This window comes from Molothrus ater, chromosome 12 (genome assembly GCF_012460135.2).
Source record: "Molothrus ater isolate BHLD 08-10-18 breed brown headed cowbird chromosome 12, BPBGC_Mater_1.1, whole genome shotgun sequence".
Lineage (NCBI taxonomy): Eukaryota > Metazoa > Chordata > Aves > Passeriformes > Icteridae > Molothrus > Molothrus ater.
The window spans coordinates 7,714,649-7,735,461 of NC_050489.2; the positions used below are offsets into that span (position 1 = coordinate 7,714,649).

At 39.0% G+C, this 20,813-nt stretch overlaps 1 protein-coding gene across 1 annotated transcript in view; it reads right to left on the reverse strand.

Annotated features, from left to right (window-relative positions):
• The window catches only part of ITFG1 (integrin alpha FG-GAP repeat containing 1), a 72,135-nt gene that overhangs the window by 37,513 nt on the left and 13,809 nt on the right, over nt 1-20,813 (reverse strand). The window contains exons 7-8 of the mRNA XM_036390116.2: nt 12,398-12,459; nt 10,438-10,522 (exon numbers count right to left, since the gene is read on the reverse strand). Coding sequence (XP_036246009.1) covers nt 10,438-10,522; nt 12,398-12,459 — 147 coding nt within the window. The remainder of the gene's footprint in view (nt 1-10,437; nt 10,523-12,397; nt 12,460-20,813) is intronic.

Genomic DNA, 20,813 nt, shown 5'->3' on the forward strand with positions numbered 1-20,813 from the left:
ATTTCCACACTGGATTTATATTATACCTATAAAATATTGCAGGTTACAGCCACAAACATCCTCTCAGTCTGGCTCCCTGACAGCTGCTTGGCTATCCCACAATAAATGAAATTTGTACTGGTCTGATGTTTCAGAAATGCAGCTTATGACCATGCTACAAAACAGATTTCTGTATGAACCACAAAGGTGCTGAGAGCACCAAGAGGCCTCAGGCACATCTACTGCTTGGCTTTGCAGAAATCCAAACCTGCTTATTTAGGCAAGTGGATTTTGTAAAATTGCTTGATGAAATCTCCTGAGCTAATATGCAAAACCCAGACCATTTGCCTGTCACTGAAGCCCTTATTCATTTTCCAGCCCAGAACTGGCCCCAGCCCAGAAGTCCTGTCATACTTTACCAGCACCATAAGAAAGCTTTCTCAGCTGCCAGCCCAGAATTCTGTGAGGCTGCACTCCCTTTGGGGGTGTGTGTACATCCATGGCTGTGCAGCTGCACTTCTGGGTCCCTCCCCTATTCCATCAGCAAGCTGGGAGATGGAAAGGAGGGTTATAAGGGGAGGAGGAGTGCTGAAAATATCAGACTTCCCCAAATATCTCCAAGTGATAAAGCCAAACTTTTAGTGGCTTCCTACATCCCATCTGCCTCATGAATTACTTTACCTCACCACCAAAGCCCTCCCAAATCCTCATGGCAGCTCTCTGCTCCAGGATAGAGAATTTAGGATGTGAAGTAGCCTAGGTGATAGAAATCCAGTAAGTTCACATCCCAAGAGACGGGAAAGGGAATCCCCACTCTTGAACAGAGAAATCGATGCAGCAACTATTGAATCTGTCTGAAATCAGCACCAGCTTCTGAAGGTGTCTGTTTTCCTTCTGCATCATTCAAGAACAACAATTAAAACATGTTATCATCTTGAATCTTTGCTTGCATGAACAGATTAAAATGCTGTTGGACTACAGTTTTTTCTAAACTTAAATGGAAGAAAGTGTTCTATTTGCAAATTATAAACCATGGGAATATTGAAGGATTTGCTAAAATTTAATTAAGTTGCAGAGATATATGTTTTCTAAATATCAAATGTAAATTAAGCCCTAACATTTTAAATACATTTCTACAAAAGTTTCAGTCTGAAGTGATTTTAGAAGTTTTTTGATAACACACAAGGACAAAGAACCACCTTCCTGTGTTTGAGAAAGGGACAAGAACAAGGATGTTCTCATTTTAAATTATGCTATGGAGCAGAGGAGAATAGAAAATGTTTGATTCTACTTATACTGCAAACATTCATCTTGTTATACCAATAACTCAGTTTGATAGTGTGGGTAGCAAATGCTCAGAGTAGGGCAGGACATTGATGAAAACACCCTTGGAGCTTTGAGGAATAACCAAGCCATAGGACAGGAGGGACAGAACTGGCACACAATTACACACAGGGCCATCACCTTCCACATGAAGGTGCTGTAGATAAATTACAAGCTCAAGACTTGATTAAAAGATTTGATTAAATACAAATATGCATCAAACACCACGCCTTTGTCCCTGCAAACTGAAAATACTATGATATATATTCCATATTGGAAGGCCAGAGTTTCCTCAATTCCTTTGACCAGAAGATAAACGTCCATTTACATAATTTCTCTTACAGAATCATGTTTTCAGTTGCAATTTCTCTTCAATTCTGTGTTAACAGATATTTAAGAATCCAGTAGTTAAAAAAATAAAATTCAAGATAAAGAGAAAAATCTGTTGAAAATTTACAGCACAGTTTTGAAAAAAAAAATTATTTAAAAAAAATATTTTGTCAAAAACCATCCTGAAAACAAGATGAGAGGCCATTCTTCAGCTGACACAACTCAAATTATTGTTGCATCCACCTCCCAGAAGTTTCCCAGATAGAGGCATCCATACTATGGAAACTGGACTGGTTTGCTTGGATTTTGTTTGTTTGGTCTTTATTTTCCTCTTTTACACTCTGCTCAGCTGAATTTAAAGATCACAAAGATGAGATATAAAGAACATTAATTTGGCACTTAGAGCAGACAGAACCAATGTTAAACTTAAAAGGTTTCAAGTGAAGCTCCAGCATTGAACATGATGTAGCTGGAAATAGGACATCAATGAAACAAGAATATCTTCTGAGTTGTAGCAAAATAGTTTAAGAAAATCCACAATTAGTCAAATTCTGTATTACAGAAAAGTAGCAATCAAAAGAAGAAAAAGCTGAACATTCTTCATTTCTATCATAATATTACATCTTATTTCTTTTCCAGTTTTTATTTTTAAACACATCTTACAATGTACAGATCCATCTTTTATAACCAGAAATGTTTCCTGCATTTCTGAAGCTTTTTCAAAGACACTGTGAAACCAACAAATTGATGCAGCAGCTTTTCCAAAATATTTCCTTCATCATCTTTACATGATTTCACCTTGGAAGCACCTGCTGGAATGCAAACTACTGACCTTGAAGACCACACAAAAACCACCCCCAGCAGTTGCTAACTTAAGAACTTTAACTCACTAGCAACAAATTCACCTTGGATCCAAGAAACAGTTCCTCTCTTCGTGCCTGGTTTCAATTACAATGTAAATAAACATCCATCAGTTTTAAACTCTGATCTTGAAGTTAAATTTCTCCACAAAGGAAGACAGAAATTCAAAGGAGTATCATTAGCACAACTGATCAGTGCAATTAGGTATGCACAGGTGACAAAACATGCATTGGTGACAACAGCTAGATGATCCCATCACACCTACGCTGGTTTCAAGAATTTATGAAAAATACCTTGCATAACATGTCTGATAATCTCCTTCAGCCTAGGTGCACCTGGGAAACCTGTTATGGACACCCTCTGTAATCTTCACTCAGTTCCTGGAGTCTGCTACTCTGTCTGTCCCTTTCCTTTAAAAATGAAATCTCATTCCAAACTAGTGAGAATCTTATTTGTAATTTCAATGTCATTTGCAGCAGTAGGTGTGCCCAAACACTCCAGACTCCAAATGTCCTGTGCTAGCAGCACTCAGCTTGGAGCACCTTTGACAGAGAAACAGAAACTCAGCTGTTAATGAGCAAGTTCTCTACACACAATTCTGGCTTGACTGTGATCCAGCATAACCCCATGGTTAATAAAGATCAAGTCTTGCAGGCTTGAAAAGGGCTAGAAAAAGAACAGTCCTACGTACTCATCACCTGCAAACCGGCACTTATGTCTAAATATGTAAAGACAAAATTAGAAGTCCTATTCCATCTAGAAATCATGTGAGAATCATTACTTACAACTGCCTGTTTGCTGTATTTCTAACAAGAGCCTTCTTTCCAACACCCTGCCCATGTCTGCCAAGGGCTGGCAGCCCCATCCAAGCACCCAAAGCCACTGCCTGGGTAGTCCCTGGGAGCACACCTTGCACAGACAGGCTGTGTGAGAGACATTGCTGAGCTTTAACACCGATTGCCAATGCTCACACACATCAAGTATCTTCAATCTGTTCTAAAAGTAAATTTGAATGGGAGAGAGCAGAAAAAATCTTGTCAATCAGATTAAACACAACATAATGTTATTGGAATTGTTAGATGCTCCAAAAGCAATACCAAGGAACTGCAGTCTGAGAACACATTTTAAACTGAATTCACAAATAGCAAAATGGTCAAAGGAGCTCCACACAAGAAACTTCTTCCCAAACCCAGAGGTATCAGAGAGGTGCTTATAAAACAAACACACTTGTAACTTAGCATGAGTAAATCTAGGCAAAAGACACTCAATCCCAATGTTCAAATTCCTTAACAAACATAGAAAAAGGTGTCACAAAAGTGCTCTTTTGCCACCAGGTTCAAGGATTGTTAGATTCATGCTTGTGCAACGTACTTTCCAACATGGGCTCTGAAAAGAAAATGGCACTTGGGCAATTTCTGTGATGGCAATGGCAAGTTCTGTGATCACTCACTCCAGAACTGTTTCATAATACTGCAAGATAAAGTTGTAGCTATGAAGAGCAAGACAGCTTTTGGTGGGTGTATGATCTAAACCTTTTTAATTTAAATGCTCTGTACTTTTTCTGCAGTGTAATCTTCTGCTCCTTTAAAAACAAAAATGGAATCAACTTTTTGGGGTTATTCTGAGATCATAGACTGATCATTGTAACTTCTTAAAGTTCTGTTAAATAGAAAAGAAGTTGGTTTCCAGCAAGTTGATGATCTGTAGAGGTCCCTTCTAACCCTATCTGGTGAAATGGAAATATGTTAACTATACAGGCAAAGAAAGTCAGCTTTCATAGTTCTGAACATAAAAACAAGAACCTTCATATACCACAAGGTTCTCATTCATACATCTCTCCCTCTTGTCTTTGCCCGGTTCTCAGTATCCTCTCTCATGAGTCTTCAATTTATAGTTCTGAAGAACAACAAGAGTAAAAAGAAGAAAAAAGCCCCATCAGGGTTGTGCTACAGCAATATCCTTCTGGGGCAGGCAAGCCTACAATAAGTACAACTGAGTTTGATATTCAAATAAAATAAAGGTTTGTTTGAAAGCTGATTATCTTAAATTTATCTTCTCAAGTAATTAAATCATTAGAATTCTTTTGTCACTCTGTGTCTTTAGGTGCTCAGTGAGATGGTCATGACAGAGGCAGTTATAATAAATTACTAAGATAATTAAGCATCATTAAAACAATCAATGTCAGCTGCCTTTAGCAAATGTGAATCATAACTTCAAGAAACAGATGCAAAAAGCTTTTACAGATGATTCAAAGTGCTGTGGACATTGAAGAAATCCTCATGACCCTCTCCTTCCCACTAAATCAATTCTGATTAAGTCCTTCCAAAGAAGCCATATTCACAGCTCCACTGCATAGAAGCACTTAAACACAGCGTGCCAGCAAACTGCACAGTGAGACTTCCAGGCTGCACCAGAGCCAACAGAGCAGCCTTCTGCCCCAAATGGAAATTCCAGCACTAGCTGTGATCCAAGGGGAAAAGAAACTGCAGCAAATACAATGTGAACTGCCCCCACACCACACAAAATCATTGCTGGGACTCCTGGGCTGTTTCTGCTGAAAGCTGCTTGTTTCACCTGTTTCACATTAAAACAAACTCCCAAGCCTGGCTGTACTTTTGGAGCTCTGTGATGTTCCACATCTTCAAAGCTCCAGGTGCTGCCAAAGGAAGGGATGGGTGACACAAAGCAAGGCAAGGCACTGGTGGAACTGCCTTGGGTCAGCTCAGCCTGGGCCCAGAGCTCCTCCTGCACCAACCATGAACAGGGCCAAAGAAAAATTCAATCCTGTCAAGTTGTTCAACAAGGAACAGACAACCAAGTGACACATGCAGCACTACACCAATTTTATTGTGGGAAAGAAAGAAAGTTCTTCTTAAGTTTCAAGCCCCTTTGACAAAAATTAATATGAAGCAACAGCAGTTCTTTTTCCCAGGACATACTAGCATCTGTCAGGACACAGAGACCTTGGCAAAACATGGGAACCTGATTTTCCCCCCTCAGAAATGGACACTGCTTGGGATCTACATTTAAAACATTGAGGTGCCACTGAAGAGCATTGCTGGTTACAAATTAACAAAGAAGACAGACTTAGCTCCTAAAGACACTTCCACAGACTCAAAACACAAGTGCCAATTATCTTGCTATGTCTCCATACACTGCTGCTTCAGAAGTGCATCTGGTAGTAAAAGAATCTCTTCCATATCTAAAGTCTCTCAGAAGGCTTCATTTCCATTAACTTTCATACCGTTTTCACCCAAACTGACCCCAGTAAACCCAACTTTCCTCATGTACAGAGCATTTCACACACAGAAGTGTTGTCACCCTGCATCTTAAGGTTCTTAGAGAATCCTTTCATTGACTACAGGAGCACTAAATATTTTCACAACACAGTGCTCAAAGGAGAATGGTTTTCTTAAGGGGTTATTTACCAAAATGAACCATTAAAATTTCCCTTTGATACATTGCTACTGCATCTGAGGATGCAACATTCTGAGGGAAAAAAGAAATTCAGATGTTAGAATGAAAATGACAGATAAAATTAAAAGGTACAAAATCAAAATGCACTGCAGGCAGAAAAGCAGTGCATTTAAAGTATATTCAGCTGCAGGATAATTAAGGTCTACTTTAAAAAAAATCTTTCAACAAAATGCATTTGGCACAGTGCAATGAAAGGTTGAAAAACCCCCAAAGGTTAGGCACCATGTTATCCTCTTTAAACATAATTAATTGGCAATAATGAGCTATCATTTCCTACAAGGAAAGTGATAATTACTACCACTGTCATACAAGTAGTTAACATACATTAAATAGTTCAATTACTTGGTAGGGGGGAGAACAGAGAGGATTCTATTAGGATTATTAGTTGGATAACTGGATTTTAAGTATGAGAAAAAATTGAGTTCAGGTCTCTGAAAGACTTTGATGGAGCTTTAAGAAACCCAACTCCTATTTGCTCAAAAAGTATAGCATAGCTTAAAAAGTGTGCATAGCAGGGGTGAATGCAAACTTCTTAGAGAAGAGAAAGGGCAGCAGCTAGGAAATCAAATGGTGACTAAAAAATAAAGGACTGGGTTGGCTAAAAGCTACCTAGAGAAATGAAGAGTTGTGCTGTATTTACTTATGAGGACACCATGATCAAGTTTGATTTCAAAAAGCCATTTTCACTCTCCTTTAAATACAGGCCAAAACAAAGTTCTTTGCCTTAACTAAGCAAAATCAATGACTGATTAATGAAACTTTCTCAGATACCAAAGGATGATCTTAAATCTCTGCTATCCAACTGAAGCAATCATAGTTAAATACCAATTACAACACCAGTTTCCTATAGAAATGAATTAATGGCTCGTATAATCAGCACAATATCCTGTGCTAATCATTTCTGACTCACTACTTCAAAACCATGTCATTAATCTTTACATTAATGAGAAAATAGCAGGTTATTGTGACCAAAATATGGTTCACATTCATCTAATGCTAAACAAACTGGTCATTTTCAGATTGCCCCATTGAAATCCTTCAATTTCTTTAAAAATATAACATTTTCCTAATAATTTAAGTGACATTTAATGAAACTCTCTATATACCTGCAAGTATTTATCAGGATTCTAGACAACATCTATGATTTCCTCTAAAGACAGTACAAGCAGATCTTATAAAACTCCTCTGCCAGCTCACAGATAACAACAGTGCAGGATTAATCATTTTTGCTATAGCAACCACTGCACTGCAATTACCATAGTGACATGAGAAGAATAGAAAAAGTAATAATGAAGAGCTCTTACTTGTTTGGAGCAATGTGGCAACTAAATAAGTGCAGAATTCTCGAGCGTCCCACTCTGCTCACCTTAATCAATTGAAATGCCATTTGTAATAGATGTCAAAAAGCATTTCTGATTTATTTTTAAAAGGGCAATACAAATTTGTCAATTCTTCCCTGTCCTTTGATCAGATTGATGTACAAATCACTGCTATCATGTCACAGAGGGAAGTGCTACTTATTACAGAGGTTCCAACTTAGTTATAAAGTGTAAGGTCTACTCCATTACCATAAGTGTATTGATATATCACACATCCTTCTATGTAATTTTCCATTAAAATACACACACACACACACACATATATATATATAAAATGTACTGGACCTTCAGATGCATACAAACATACATTTGCATATTTTTTTAATGAAAAAAATCTTTGTTTTTTCAGTACTTCAGGAACACTTGGTACTAAGATTATACCAACATCTGTGACAGCTTCTCATGAGTCACCTAATTGCTGGTTTTTCCAACTCCACTTAGCCAAATAATTTATACTTGATAGCTGTTGTTCAACGTGCTTAGTTTAAGAAAGGAAATCTTACCCCAAATTAGTTGCTTTTGGAAGTTCTCAGTCAGAATAAGCTTTGTATAAGCTCAGTCAGAGCTCATACAAAGCTCCCCCCTTTTTCAAATGACTGGTAAATACTCATGGCTGGAAAGGGTACTTGAAATAAAATTTTCAGAAGCAGGAAAGAATGTTAGACAAAGTGACCTTTTGAAACAATGCTTGTTTTGTGAAGAGGCAGGTGTGATCAGTAAATCAGAACCTTGCACTGCAAGAAGGCATGAGCACAAAGGAGGGTGTGAGAGGGAAGGCAGCAGCCCGAGTGGCAGAGCCCCAAGCTCAGCTCTGACAGCGCTGCAGAGCCCAACAGGCACACGGTAAATTCATGACAAGTGCCAGGGTGAAGGCACAGAGATACAGAACCCTCTGAGACCTTGAGCAAATGGCAAAGCTGGCACATCAGCTGTGAGGTACAGAAAATGTCAAGGAGGGGAAGAAAAATAGAGGCAGGCAAGCCAGAAGTAAGAATGTCAGAGGCTTGTGCTGTGTTTTGAACATTTCTAGTGCCAGTGGCTGTGTCCCCGTGCCAAGAGCAGGATGCCTGTGGCACAGCAGAGTGTGAGTGCACAGCACATTCTGCATCATGCACAGCTTGGCAGAGCCTGCCAAAGGTAGAAGGCAGCACAATCTTCTAATATATCTCATTTCCATTTCATTGTGGTATTTTGATTTGTGCAATCAGTGAGCCCCATTATAGATGGCCCCATTATTCCAAACTGCAAACCATCACACCTTAACTTCCTTTGACTTACAATCATTATTCTGTCAGTTTTGAAATGGAAAACTGAAAACAGGAGAGGTTCAAGTCTGACAATCCATTTCTAGTAATCATTGTCTTTGACTCCAGCTCAGCACAAGCAGCTGTAAGCTCAAAGCCAGCATTGTGAAGTACCTGAATGTGAGCAGACCTAGCACAGGGGGAAATGCAGGTACTGTGCCAGAGCAGCACGGCCATCATGGGAGATGCTGCCCCTTTGCTGTTGGGCTGGTGCAGAACAAATCAATCTGATGATAATTAGCAGTGAGGGCATTGAACAAGGGTGCTGGAACTCCAGCCCAGCAGTCCCTGGGCCACTGCCCCTCCTCCCAAACCACTGTACCAAACCACTGCCCTGCATAGCACTGCACTCTCCTTTTAGCCACACAGTCACAATTCTAACTTTAACATTGGAACACTTCCACTTCTCTTTGTGAAGATATCCAGGGTTTATTACAATTCCATTAATTACTATGAATTTCTAAGATTATGATTTATCATTTGGGCTCATTAGAGATAAAATTATCCTACATTAAGATAGCTCTTCACATTGCTATTATTAAAAGCTTATAAAAAATTTTCTATTTAGTATCTATTAAGACACATTATTCAGAACATCAGCTTGGAAAATTATTACAAAAGACACAGCACACGTTATTTTTTAACCTGCAAAAACTGTATTATTCTATTCTTTCCTTCATATATTGCATAGGTAAGTATTCAAACTTGAAGATAAATAGTAAAATATTTTATTAAAACTTTGTCAAAGATTTTAGAAAATGGGGCAAACATTTCAGGGAAGAGTCTGGGGCATGGTTCAGGTTCTACCTGAGTTCATTTCCTGTAGATCTGATCTAAGGACCATTGCCCATCCAGCAGAGGTGCCTTGCATTCACAGGTCAGCCTCCCAACACTTGTATGCGGCAGCACAGAGCAAGTGAGTCACACTCTAAGAGTTTAAAAATTGTCATTTTGAAGGAAATGTTGTCAAACAATCGCATTGTTTCAACATTTGAAGACAGGGTCAGTCTCATTGTAATAAGGGTGTTGTATAAATACAGTAAATTATTCTTTTAAGATGTTATTTACAGTCAATTATGTCAGCAGAGTCAGGCCTGCAATACTTTGCCTCTGGTTGGAAAATTGCTATTTTACTGCACAGAAAAATAGTATTGTCTGCACTACAAAACCAACATGCCCCATTCTCTGTAACATAACAAAAACATTGATAAGCCACAATTGATTGGAAAGGTACATTCTAATAGAAAAATATAGGCTTTCACTAACCTTTGCAAAAATAGATTTGCATATAAATTAAATTTTTCTTCTGTCCAAAAGCCTTCCAGAATTTTCAATTACAACCATTAGGATTTTACCATGTTCCAGCAATTTTTAGTCAAGTAATTTTATTTCATTTAGTCTTTATTAGTTTGTACAAGGGAAGAATTTAGAAACATTTAATCAGATTATGTTTTCTGAACAAGATTAGAGACAAAAAAATTAAAATCCTGACAAATAAAATAAGTGTCTGATAAAATAAGTTTACTGTAGCATCACACCTCAAAGCAACAAAAATTAGATACATGTGAAGTAGAATGTACTGGGATAACCAAAGCTGAATTTATAAATAATTATTCCCAGACATTTCAAGATTTTCAAACAAATATAACACATTAAAGAGAAAAAGCAGAGAAACATAAAAGCCCCATTTGGAGCTAAACACTTTTATTTGTTCTCTGGTGCAAATCAGCTAACCAAAACAAGAGAAAGCAGCACTCAGGGCAGTGTAAAAGAGGCAAACTCACCAAAATCTGCAAACACAGACTGTCCAACAACTTTGGCACCACTGGGCATTTCCTTACTTTTTCCAACTTTAGAGAAGTTCCCATCCTAGGAAACAGGACAAGGATGATGGAAAGACTGAATTGCAGAGTAAGTGATAAAAACTGACTTTTGAACCAAAGAAAATACAGATCACTAGGGAAGGGCTTTAGCAGACAAGAGAGAGACATCTCAGCTATGGAAAAAACTGCACTCTTCAAAAACTGGGACTGAGCTTTTGCATTTCTAATCCTTCCTGGATTCTTGTGGAAATCCATCAGTAGTAATATTCAGATACAATTTCCATAAATTTTGCTGTGCTGTGAGGAAGAGATTGGATTATTTCAGCAACATTATCTAAATGATAATTAAGTGATTATGAATACTACTGTGCATTTTTGCATATTAACATGTGATTTTATAGACATATGTAATATATAACAACACACCTGCATAAGAATAGGCTCCTGATTTGCCTTCTAATTAGGAAATAAACTGATTTTTTATTAGGTTTGGCTTAGAACTTGTTTTATTTATCCTTTATTAAATCTAGGCCTAGAGAAAACAATAGCCCATTATACCATCAGAAAGATAAAACATGCTGAGTCTTTGTTTATCACAGAACTGGATCACAGCTGGCACAAACCCATTTGAGGGTGCTGAGTTTTTGCAGCCATGTCAGAGGAGCCAAGGCCCCTTTCCCCAGTCACTGCCACCAGCTCAGCACAGGGCTCTGCACACAAAGGCACAGGGCCAAAGGCTTGGGAAGGGAGCAGAGTTCTCCATATCCAACAGGAGCAGAGTTCTCCATATCCAACAGGACTCCCATCATCTTTAGTTTGCAGACTCCAATGCAACTCTGGACACAGTCAGTGCTGTTTGTACTGCATGTCTGACTATGTATCTTTACCTTGACACATAATTTATAGTGATTCTGATGAGAAAAATTAATATTAATGCATTTCCACACAGTGAAATAGAAGATGTCCTTAGTTAGCCCTAAAAGCATATCTTGTGTAAGGCAGATATTTAAAAAGCATTTTACAGTGCATGAATGAAGGGAATTATTTTTTCTACAAAGACCAGTTTACCAGCTTTTAATGGATCAGTTAGAGTATTTGTATTTTCATACATATGTCCAAGCATTTTACATGTATGACCTATTTTCCTAGGTTGATTGTTTCCAAAGAATGGAATTCTTTCTTTCTAAAGATAAGCAAATCTATCAATACAAAATGTATAATGCAGGATTATATTTAGAATATGAGTCCAAAATCTGTAAGAAAATTCAAAGAAATCCCACTAACAGGACAAACACTTTGTGTACTTACAAACACTCAACAGGCAATGATTTTTAAAGTCTACCTAAAGCTGTAAATCCAGGATTCATGACTCAGTGCTTTCAGTACTCTTGCTTGGGAGAAGATGGCCAGGTTATCTCACACAAGCCTCTGTTCTGCAGTGACTCACTGTGATCTGCTGGATTCATTTTCAGGCAAAAACTCATCCCTTAACTAACAAGAAACACACTGAGCACTTTCTATCATCATTAAAAAGTGAACTTATAGCTCTCTAGTCCTTTTGGATAACAAGGTACAAAGGATGCCCCTGGCCAGGTTAGACAATACAAAAGCAGAATCTCAATAAATTATTAATCCCTTGATCTATTACTCCTCACCCCTGAATTGCAGTTATGATATTTAGTTAACAGGACTTAGGATTTCCTCAAATGTAACTTGCACAGTCAGAAGTGACATTTTGAACCTCTGTCCCAGAAAATCTCACCAAGACCTAGAGTCATGTATCTAACAAAGCTCACTTAAAATTAAGAAAAAAAATCTTTTAGACAGCAAGAATAAAACCAAACTGATCAGTCTTCTATCTATAAATCACCATAAATGTCAGAAGATAACTCTTTGGTGTTTATAACTTTTTCTTTCTTACCTTGTTTACCCATGTCTCAAACTGAATGGTTTTGGAATTTGGTGATGTGGTAAGGAACAAATCTGTGAGGAAAATATAAAAGAAAGGAGATATTTAACAGTAGACCACACTCTCAAATATTTGATCACTTAGTAAATATGTATAATTTTAAAAATATGACCTATATTTTCAAAGTTATAAATACATTATAATCTAGTGATATATTAAGTAAGAAGGACTAAAACCACAAACCTCAAAACTATTTTCGTGTCTTGTACTCTTCTCTATAAATAGGAGTCACTAAATATCAACTAGCCTTTTATTTGGGATATGGTGAATTAGGCAGCAGATACACTGTTGACAGGAGACGAAAAGTAGATGGAGAAATATTTCTGGCTTCCTATACACTAAAATTCTTAAAACATCAAACCAGTGCAAAATAGAGCTTCAAAGGATTTATCTGGCAAGGCCTAAAGAGAAGCTTATTTGCTGCCTTTTAGAGAAGTCCCCAAATGAGGAAAATGGGAAGAAAAAGCTTTTATTAAAAAAAAAAAGTGGATGTTGAAGAATAAAAAAATTTTTACAAATTAAGTTCAGTGTTAAGAAATCCAGATTTAAGAAAACTACTCCTTAAGATTTAAACACCTGTTTTCTTTTTCTTTGTCTCCTCCCTCCCTGCAATTTCAACTGCCAGTCTTTGAGCTAGAACACAATGGTTACTTTGCAGCTTTGCAGGAAAAAGAAAAAAAAGAAAAGAGAATATTAATGCTTTACCCTGAGGTGTTTTACTGAATAAGCAGGTAGATGGCTGTACAGGGAATTTCAAATGGCACAATAAGGGATATTGTCTTCCTGGGGAAAAAACCCAGTAACAAACAAGAACCACAAAACTAGAAACCTCCCCACACCTAACAAGCAAAATCCAAACAAAACCCCACATACACACAAAAAACAACAGAGATTCTCCTTATTGATTTCCCTCCCCCCACAGCTTAAAAGCTTTACCATTTAATTTTATTCCTCTTTATATCTGAAAAGGCCATTTCCTTTACAGCATACACATGAAAAGCATGATAGTGTGTGCTTCATTGGAATGAATTAGAGTGATACTTAAGGACTTCCTGAAGGTGAGACAGAAGTAATGAAAATAATCTGAAGACAGTAGAAATGTAAGTTAGAAAACTTATATATACTTTCAAATATTAACTTTGCATCTAGAAGGAAGCTTGTGCAATAATGTTGATTACTATTGATATAAGCCAGAAAAATATTAAAAAATCCAGTATGTTCACAGGGGCAGAAAGACAAACAGAAATAACAGAAACCTTAACTGATTTTCCTTCAGGTCAAAATGCCACTATATCTTAAAAAAATGTTTTTGAGGTTTATATAATCATTTCAAGTAGGGTCCTTGCTGTACTTGGTAGTGAAATTTACTGAGCTCTGGGCTCTGCTGCTCCCAGGTTATGCTACAACAGGCTCTGAAGTGTTCTCCTGAAATCCCCAGCCAAGGATGAGCATCTGCTCCCCAGCTGGGGCAGGCTGGGTGCCCCTCAGCCATTCTCCTGCTCTGGAACCTCTCCCCAGCACCTCTGGCTCCATCTCTCACTGCAGAGCTGATCTCCACCCTCAGTGCTGAGTCAGTCCTCGGTGCAAGGGCAGATCCTGGCCAGGGGTAACTCAGCATTCCCTCTGTTAATGCTCTTTATCCACATTTTGGGACTCTGCCCCAGACTGAGACAAGGTGGCACAGCTGCCAACACGAGACAGAACTCACCCAATGGCACCGTGCCAGAACCTGCCCCAGCTCCCTCAGCCTTCCCTCGCCAGAGATGCTCCTGTCCCTTCACCATCTGTGTCACCCTCAGCTGCTCCAGGAGCTCCCTGTCTCTGTGGTACTGGGGAGCCAGAGCTGGGCACAGCGCTGAGTGCTCCTCACCAGGGCTGAGTAGAGGGGCAGGGTCACCCTCCCTGACCTGCTCAGCGCTCTTCTCAAAGCCCCCCAGGATCCCACTGGCCTCACAAGGACACAGTGCTGGTTCCTGCTCTCCACCAGGACCCCCAGGCCCCTCTCAGAGCTGCTCCAGGTCACCTGCAGCCGTGCTGGTGCTGGGGTTCTTTCTGCCCAGGACCCTGCACTGCCTTTCTCCTCAGCAGCTTAAAGACAATTCCATTCAGCAACATTCCTGTTTTGCACTGAACTCCCTCCCCCAAACCAGCTTCTCTTTAGTCAGTAAATGACTTTTGCTCTCTGCCCCTCTCTCTCCCTGTACTCCTCCATCTCCTTTTTCCTAACTCCAGGCACATAACACTGTACAGAGCAAATGGAACCAACACAGCAGAGCAGCTCCAAGGCTGCTGTAATGTCACACTGCACTGGCAAAATGCAAAGGCAGGCTAAGAGAGCAGATAGTCTTCTAAAAATAGAGTAGAGGAGCTGGTGCCAAGCTGCTCCTGCATTAAAGGAACAAGCTGTGATTTCCCACAGGACAGCTTAATACAGGTACAACAACACCACCTCTAGCTCTAGAGCCCTCTGAACCAGTCCCACTGGTATCTTATTGCCAATTGTCCTCTTGCTTATCCTTAAGCCTTCTTAGAAGCTACAAGTTTGAAATGCTCATGCATGATTCTGGGATTAAACTCTCTTGCACCGAATCCAAGTCAAATTGTTAATATTAACAATTAATTACCCATTTGGATCAAGAATGTCAGATTTCAAACCAAGCAAAACAAAAGCATTTCTTTGCAAGAGCAGTATAAAAAGGTGATGCAATTTAGACACCTGAAATAAACTCACAAATTTGTATAGTTCAGAATTAAAGTGTTTTCTCCCAAGTTTGTGAAAGAAATGTGTAAGAAAACACAAGTCCTGTCTGGAACAGTGTTCTAGATCAGTTAATTCCCAATGTTACTTTCAACCTACCTCACTTCATGATTCTTTCTGGTTTGATTATGTAAGTTTTTGACCCCAAGAGCATCTCAGAGAGGCAACAAGGAAGAATCTGTGCACTTTAAAATACCTAAAAGCCATAGCAAAGAATCCTTGCAAATGTTTCCTTTCCAAAGGAATGGTGTCCACAACCTGCCTCCCACCTCACTGTCACTGCTTTCCATGTCTATTATTACTAAATTCCTAAATATGTAAGAGCTGCAGGAGAACAGATGGAGCCAACAAATGCATTAATATCTGTATGATCAGTACTGGGGTTACACAGCAATGAAGACATATGCAGTTCTTCTCTACACTGTTTGTATTACAATACACTAATCACATTGAAAACTGCAACATTTCTGTTTTGCTTCTGGCTGTATCAAGAAAACTCAGCCCCTTGTTCCTACAAGGAATGCCTATCATATTAAATATGCTCAGAAAAAGTCACTTGTCTGTAGATATGCTGCACACTGCCTTTGGAAGGCAGTTCAGGTTGCAATTTCAGCTGTAAGAAACAGAATCTATTCCATAAAGATCTCTAAGTTTAAAAAGCACAGACAAAGTATTGAGGGCTGTTCAAATTCCTATGACCCTAATGGCAGCATAGTGAGAGATATTTCCAGCCTGAGGTTATTAAACCAACTAATCTGGAGCTCAACAAGCAATTCTTTACAGAATCCAAAGGTGATGGTTTTACCAGACAACAGGCACATGAGGAGATGGTAAAAATAAAAGGCACAGGGTACCTTTAACAGCCTTAGGGTAGTTGTAGATTCTGTAGATATAAAAATGGAAATATGAAACAGGAAGAGGAAAAAAATCCACTTTTCTGCTGCTGCCGCCAGGGAAAGGTTATTGAGCTGGCTGGATGGACCACTAGACTAAGCCTGCAGGGCATTTCTTGCATCCTTAATTTGTGACATGATGCAGCAAAGATAAGGAAAATACTCTGTAGTTGGGATGGGGGAAGATCTTGTCAGATTCAGGCAGATTTCCTGAGATGCAGCACCTATGGCCCAAGTGAATGGATAGAAGTAAAAAAACAATACTGCCTGAGAGGAAACCTTTCTCTTAAACAAATGCAAAGTGTGTTCACATTTAAATACACTTTCCTATTTGGGATTTAACAGCCAGTGATTAACATAAATACAAGATAAGTAATTGGAATATTCATCAACAAAATTCAACAGCCTGAGAATACAATAAGGAAGCATGGAGGTTAGCCAGCATTTTACATCTACAATACTGAAAATCAACTAAAATATACACCAGACAGTTAATAGAGAAGGTATCTCATAATGCTGCAACACAAAACCACTGTGTATTAGCATTTTACTCACAACCAACCTTAAAAAGTGAGTTGGTGGGCGAATTTGGCTATAATTTAATTTAACTTAGTAACTGGCTTTGTAATAAGATGCTGCTACCCCAGCTCTGCTACATCTGATCACCAGTTAATATATATATAGAAAAATACTGAATTCAGCATTCATTCTTACAAAAAAAAGGAAAGAGATTATTAGAATGTGTGTTTCTGCCTGTAAAAGGGAAGCTATTTGAGTACAGTGCTCCTAGCTCCAAGAACCTAAAGCTTGTTACAGAGGAAGCACAGCACTTCCATCCATCTCTACTTGACAGGATCAGGGAATTTTGACACTGTATCACATATGGCCCACTGAAGACTGAAAAATCTCCCTCAAAAGCAACATAAAACTTGACTGGCTAGACTGCACTGAGTTTATTTAGTACACTTAGAACTACCCTGTATCAATGTCCAAGTCACCCCAGACACAGGCACAAACACTAAAATTGTAATTTGAACACAGCACAGCCCATCTTGAGCCAGCTACATTTTTGACAATGTTTGTGCAATGCACCTAAAGGAGCTTTACCCAACCACTACTGTCTGTGGTACCCCTCTGGGGCAGCAAGAGCACAGCATTTGTGCCATGGGGCTTGGGAACCAGAGAACTGCACTGGAGAGAAGCAGCTGCTGAGAACCCAGGGCCTGGACCAAACTGATCCAAGGGCAGCAGCAGCTCTCCTGTACAGATGGGCTGGGAGCTGGGGCTGTTCATCTGCAGGAGAAACCCTAGAGCCCCTTCCAGGACATAAAGAGAGCTGGGGAGGGGCTTTGGACAAGGACGTGCAGAGACAGGGCAAGGGGGAATGGCCTTAGGCTGGACGAGAGCAGGTTTAGGTTAGAAATAAGGAAGAAATTCTTCCCTGTCAGGGTGGTGAGGCCCTGCACAGGCTGCCCAGAGAAGCTGTGGCTGCCCCTGGATCCCTGGCAGTGTCCAAGGCCAGGCTGAATGAGGCTTGGAGCAACCAGGGATAGTGGAAGGTGTCCCTGCCCACAGCAGGTTGGAATTGGATGATCTTTAAAGTCCTTTCCAACCCAAACCATTCTGTGATAATTGCAACAGCTTATGGATCATGACAAAGGAAATCCATAAAAAAAGACAGATTAAAATGCAGGACAGAATTTGAACACCTTAAACATGAAAGCATTTCTATTTTTCCTGCAAAACTTTTTGCTGCTGAAATAAACATACAGATACTTTCCAACCATTCACCTCCATACCCTCAGCAGTCCAGCCCTGATCCACAGCCCATGGTTTTTCTCACACAGCCACTCCAGACTCCTCCCAACCCAGCCTTAGCAGCTGTGCTTCCCTTACCCTGCACACCACACACAGTCCTCCTTCAAGCCCATCTGAAATGAACATCCTCATTTTATAGAAATTCATCTCCAACTCAATTCTCTGCCTTCAGCCTGGATTTCTTCTCCACCTCCCTTTCGCTCCTGTGCAGCCATCCCTGCCTGTGGCCCCTGCTCTCAGCTGAGCACCCAAACCCTGGCCACAGTGCAGAGGCACAGTGGAGGCAAGGGTTCCACAATGCCTGGCCTCTGCTGCTGGCTGCCTGAGAAAGGCAGTGAGAGCCAGTAAGGAAAACAGCAACAACAGCACCCCAGCTGAGAATTCTGAACCCTCTTTCAAACTGGTTAGCTTCAATGAATCTTTTAATCAACAGTAAATAAAACAGTATTGCAGTCTCACCCTACTGCCCCTGATTTTACTTACTAGAACTAGAAATTGCAATAAAACCTAACTGTACAGAACCTGCTCCAAGTTCACTTCTGATTACCCTTGTTATTTTCTGTCACTTTTGAGTGTTATAAAAATAGTGCTATTTTTAGATGGAGCATTCATTTCACTAATGACTGTTTTGACCTTTCTGTTTAATGTCAGAGGGCTTTATTTCAGAAAAACCCCCAGCACCTGACTGTCTTGAGAAGCCACCAGGGTACAAGCAACATTAAGTTACTGCTTGATTTCACATTGACTTCAGAAGTTTAAGTTGATAAAGGATGGGGGAAGGTGCCCTTATTATAAACACTATTGCCATGGACCAGGCAGAACCCAATTAGAACATTTATGTGTACACTTCAAACATGCCTAAAAATGATTTCATCAGTGTGAGAACAGGAGTGTCTGTGCATACTCTCTAATCAGAAGTTACTTTTGGAGATGAAAGTGCCTGCTTTATCCATATGTAAATAATGTGCTGAATTAAAAATCTCTGCTTTGCAGTGTGTTGACAGAATGGTAATGTAACAACTGTATTAAAATCATTAAATACCCTAAAACCCAAGGCAAAATAAAAGATAACTTTATTTAAATTACAGATTGAACACTGGCAGGAAAAAAAGTATTTAAAACCAAACATTACTTACAATTTTTTTTGTTGTAACTACACAATACTAATTGTACAATACTTCTATTATGCACAAATTTTATACAAAAAAAAGTTAGATATAATCAGTTTTATTTCTTTACTACATCAAAATAGAAAACAAAATCTTACAAATTTCATTCTTCTGTTCCTAAGTTTTTTATTCAGGGAGAGAAACCCTCTACATGTGGTACTTGTTGTTAAACATGAGCTTTCAGACAGAAAGTGCTCTTTATTTCCAGAATATGGGCAACAACATTGTTTCAAGGAACAGAAAATAATGTCCCTCAAGAGTGCTTTCAGAACCCATTTTCACATTCATGTTTTCTCAACAAAATGCTATTTGGGGCAGAACCAATTTACTTCTCACCTGTATTAAGTTATTGATTCCCATAAAAATATAATATAACTCCCCAGTGTATATAACTATATCAGTATATAATTAAAAATTGCAAAAGGAATAGCTTTTGAGACACTTTATAATGGCAATTTTAAAATTAAAACTGCTAAGCAGATAGCAGAGATTATGGGCACTTTTAGAAAGATTAGGAAAAAAGAATTTAAACCTAAAGCTCTTTCTTTTCTCTAATGATATCTACTCATCCTTTGGTTCTCTCTGCAAGGAAAGCTGTGAGTAAGAGAAGCCATTGGCAAAAGCAGCTCAGTCCCATCAGCAGGAGGAGATGAAGCTAAACCCAGCTCTGGTTTGATTTTATGAGCTGGAACTTCCTGTGGGATTGAACACTGGGAAGGAGCAAGTGGAGGAATGGGGGTGACAGGGGATCATATAAGCCAAAGCAGTTTTAATTAGACAAAACAAACATGTAAGGAGTAGAAGTAATGAAAAACAAACAAAACTTTACAGACTGAAGCCCTCTGAAATATATCCTATCTTACATGATACATTTTTTGCCTCCATTATTTGCAGTAAACTCAGAGGTAAGCTCTGCTATCAGAGCTAAAATTCTGATAAGAAATTTTAAATATTTTACCTGTTCAAAGAATGACACAGTGACATGGCTTTATTGAATATTTGCTCAGGAAGAAATGTAAGGGAGGGGGCAGAACCAGAGAGAACAAATTGACTTCAAATATATGCACACACCCCCCATGCCCCACCCAAGTTTTAAAATGCCACCAGATACTTTGTTTGCCAGTGATTTGAATAGTGAATAAATGCAGATCTACTGCAGAAAATCAGCTCTGCTAGTAATATGAGCTGCAGAGAGACTACCAGCTTCCATGAAGAGCAAACTCACTGAAAATATGACCAGAGAATCTGACATTAAGCATTAGACTATTTTCAGAATCTAGATTTAAATGACTACAACAGAAATATCACCCATGATTTGAGTGATTGGTTTGCAAGAAAAAAAACTATCTACATTTATACATTTAAACTAAGTGGGAATCAAAAAGCAAACACATTGTGAACGTTCTGGTACATTAGGTTTCTAAATTCCCAAAGCAAAACAACATAAGAAAATTAACACCAGAAATCAGTAAAGAGACTAGCAATTAGCTTATAGCAAGCTGTTTCTGACTAATGATTTTTCCACTTTAGTTTTCCCAACCCCAAATTTATGATTTTTCCTTCATTTTATATAAACAGCTCCAGAAATATCTCCAGCTATACACACCACGTGCTAGTGTTCAACATGAGATCAGGACTTCCCAACTGTGGAGTCACATATCCAAGTGACATACAGAGTATTTAATACATCAGCTACTTTTCCCAGCATTCAAGGATACAGTGACACATGT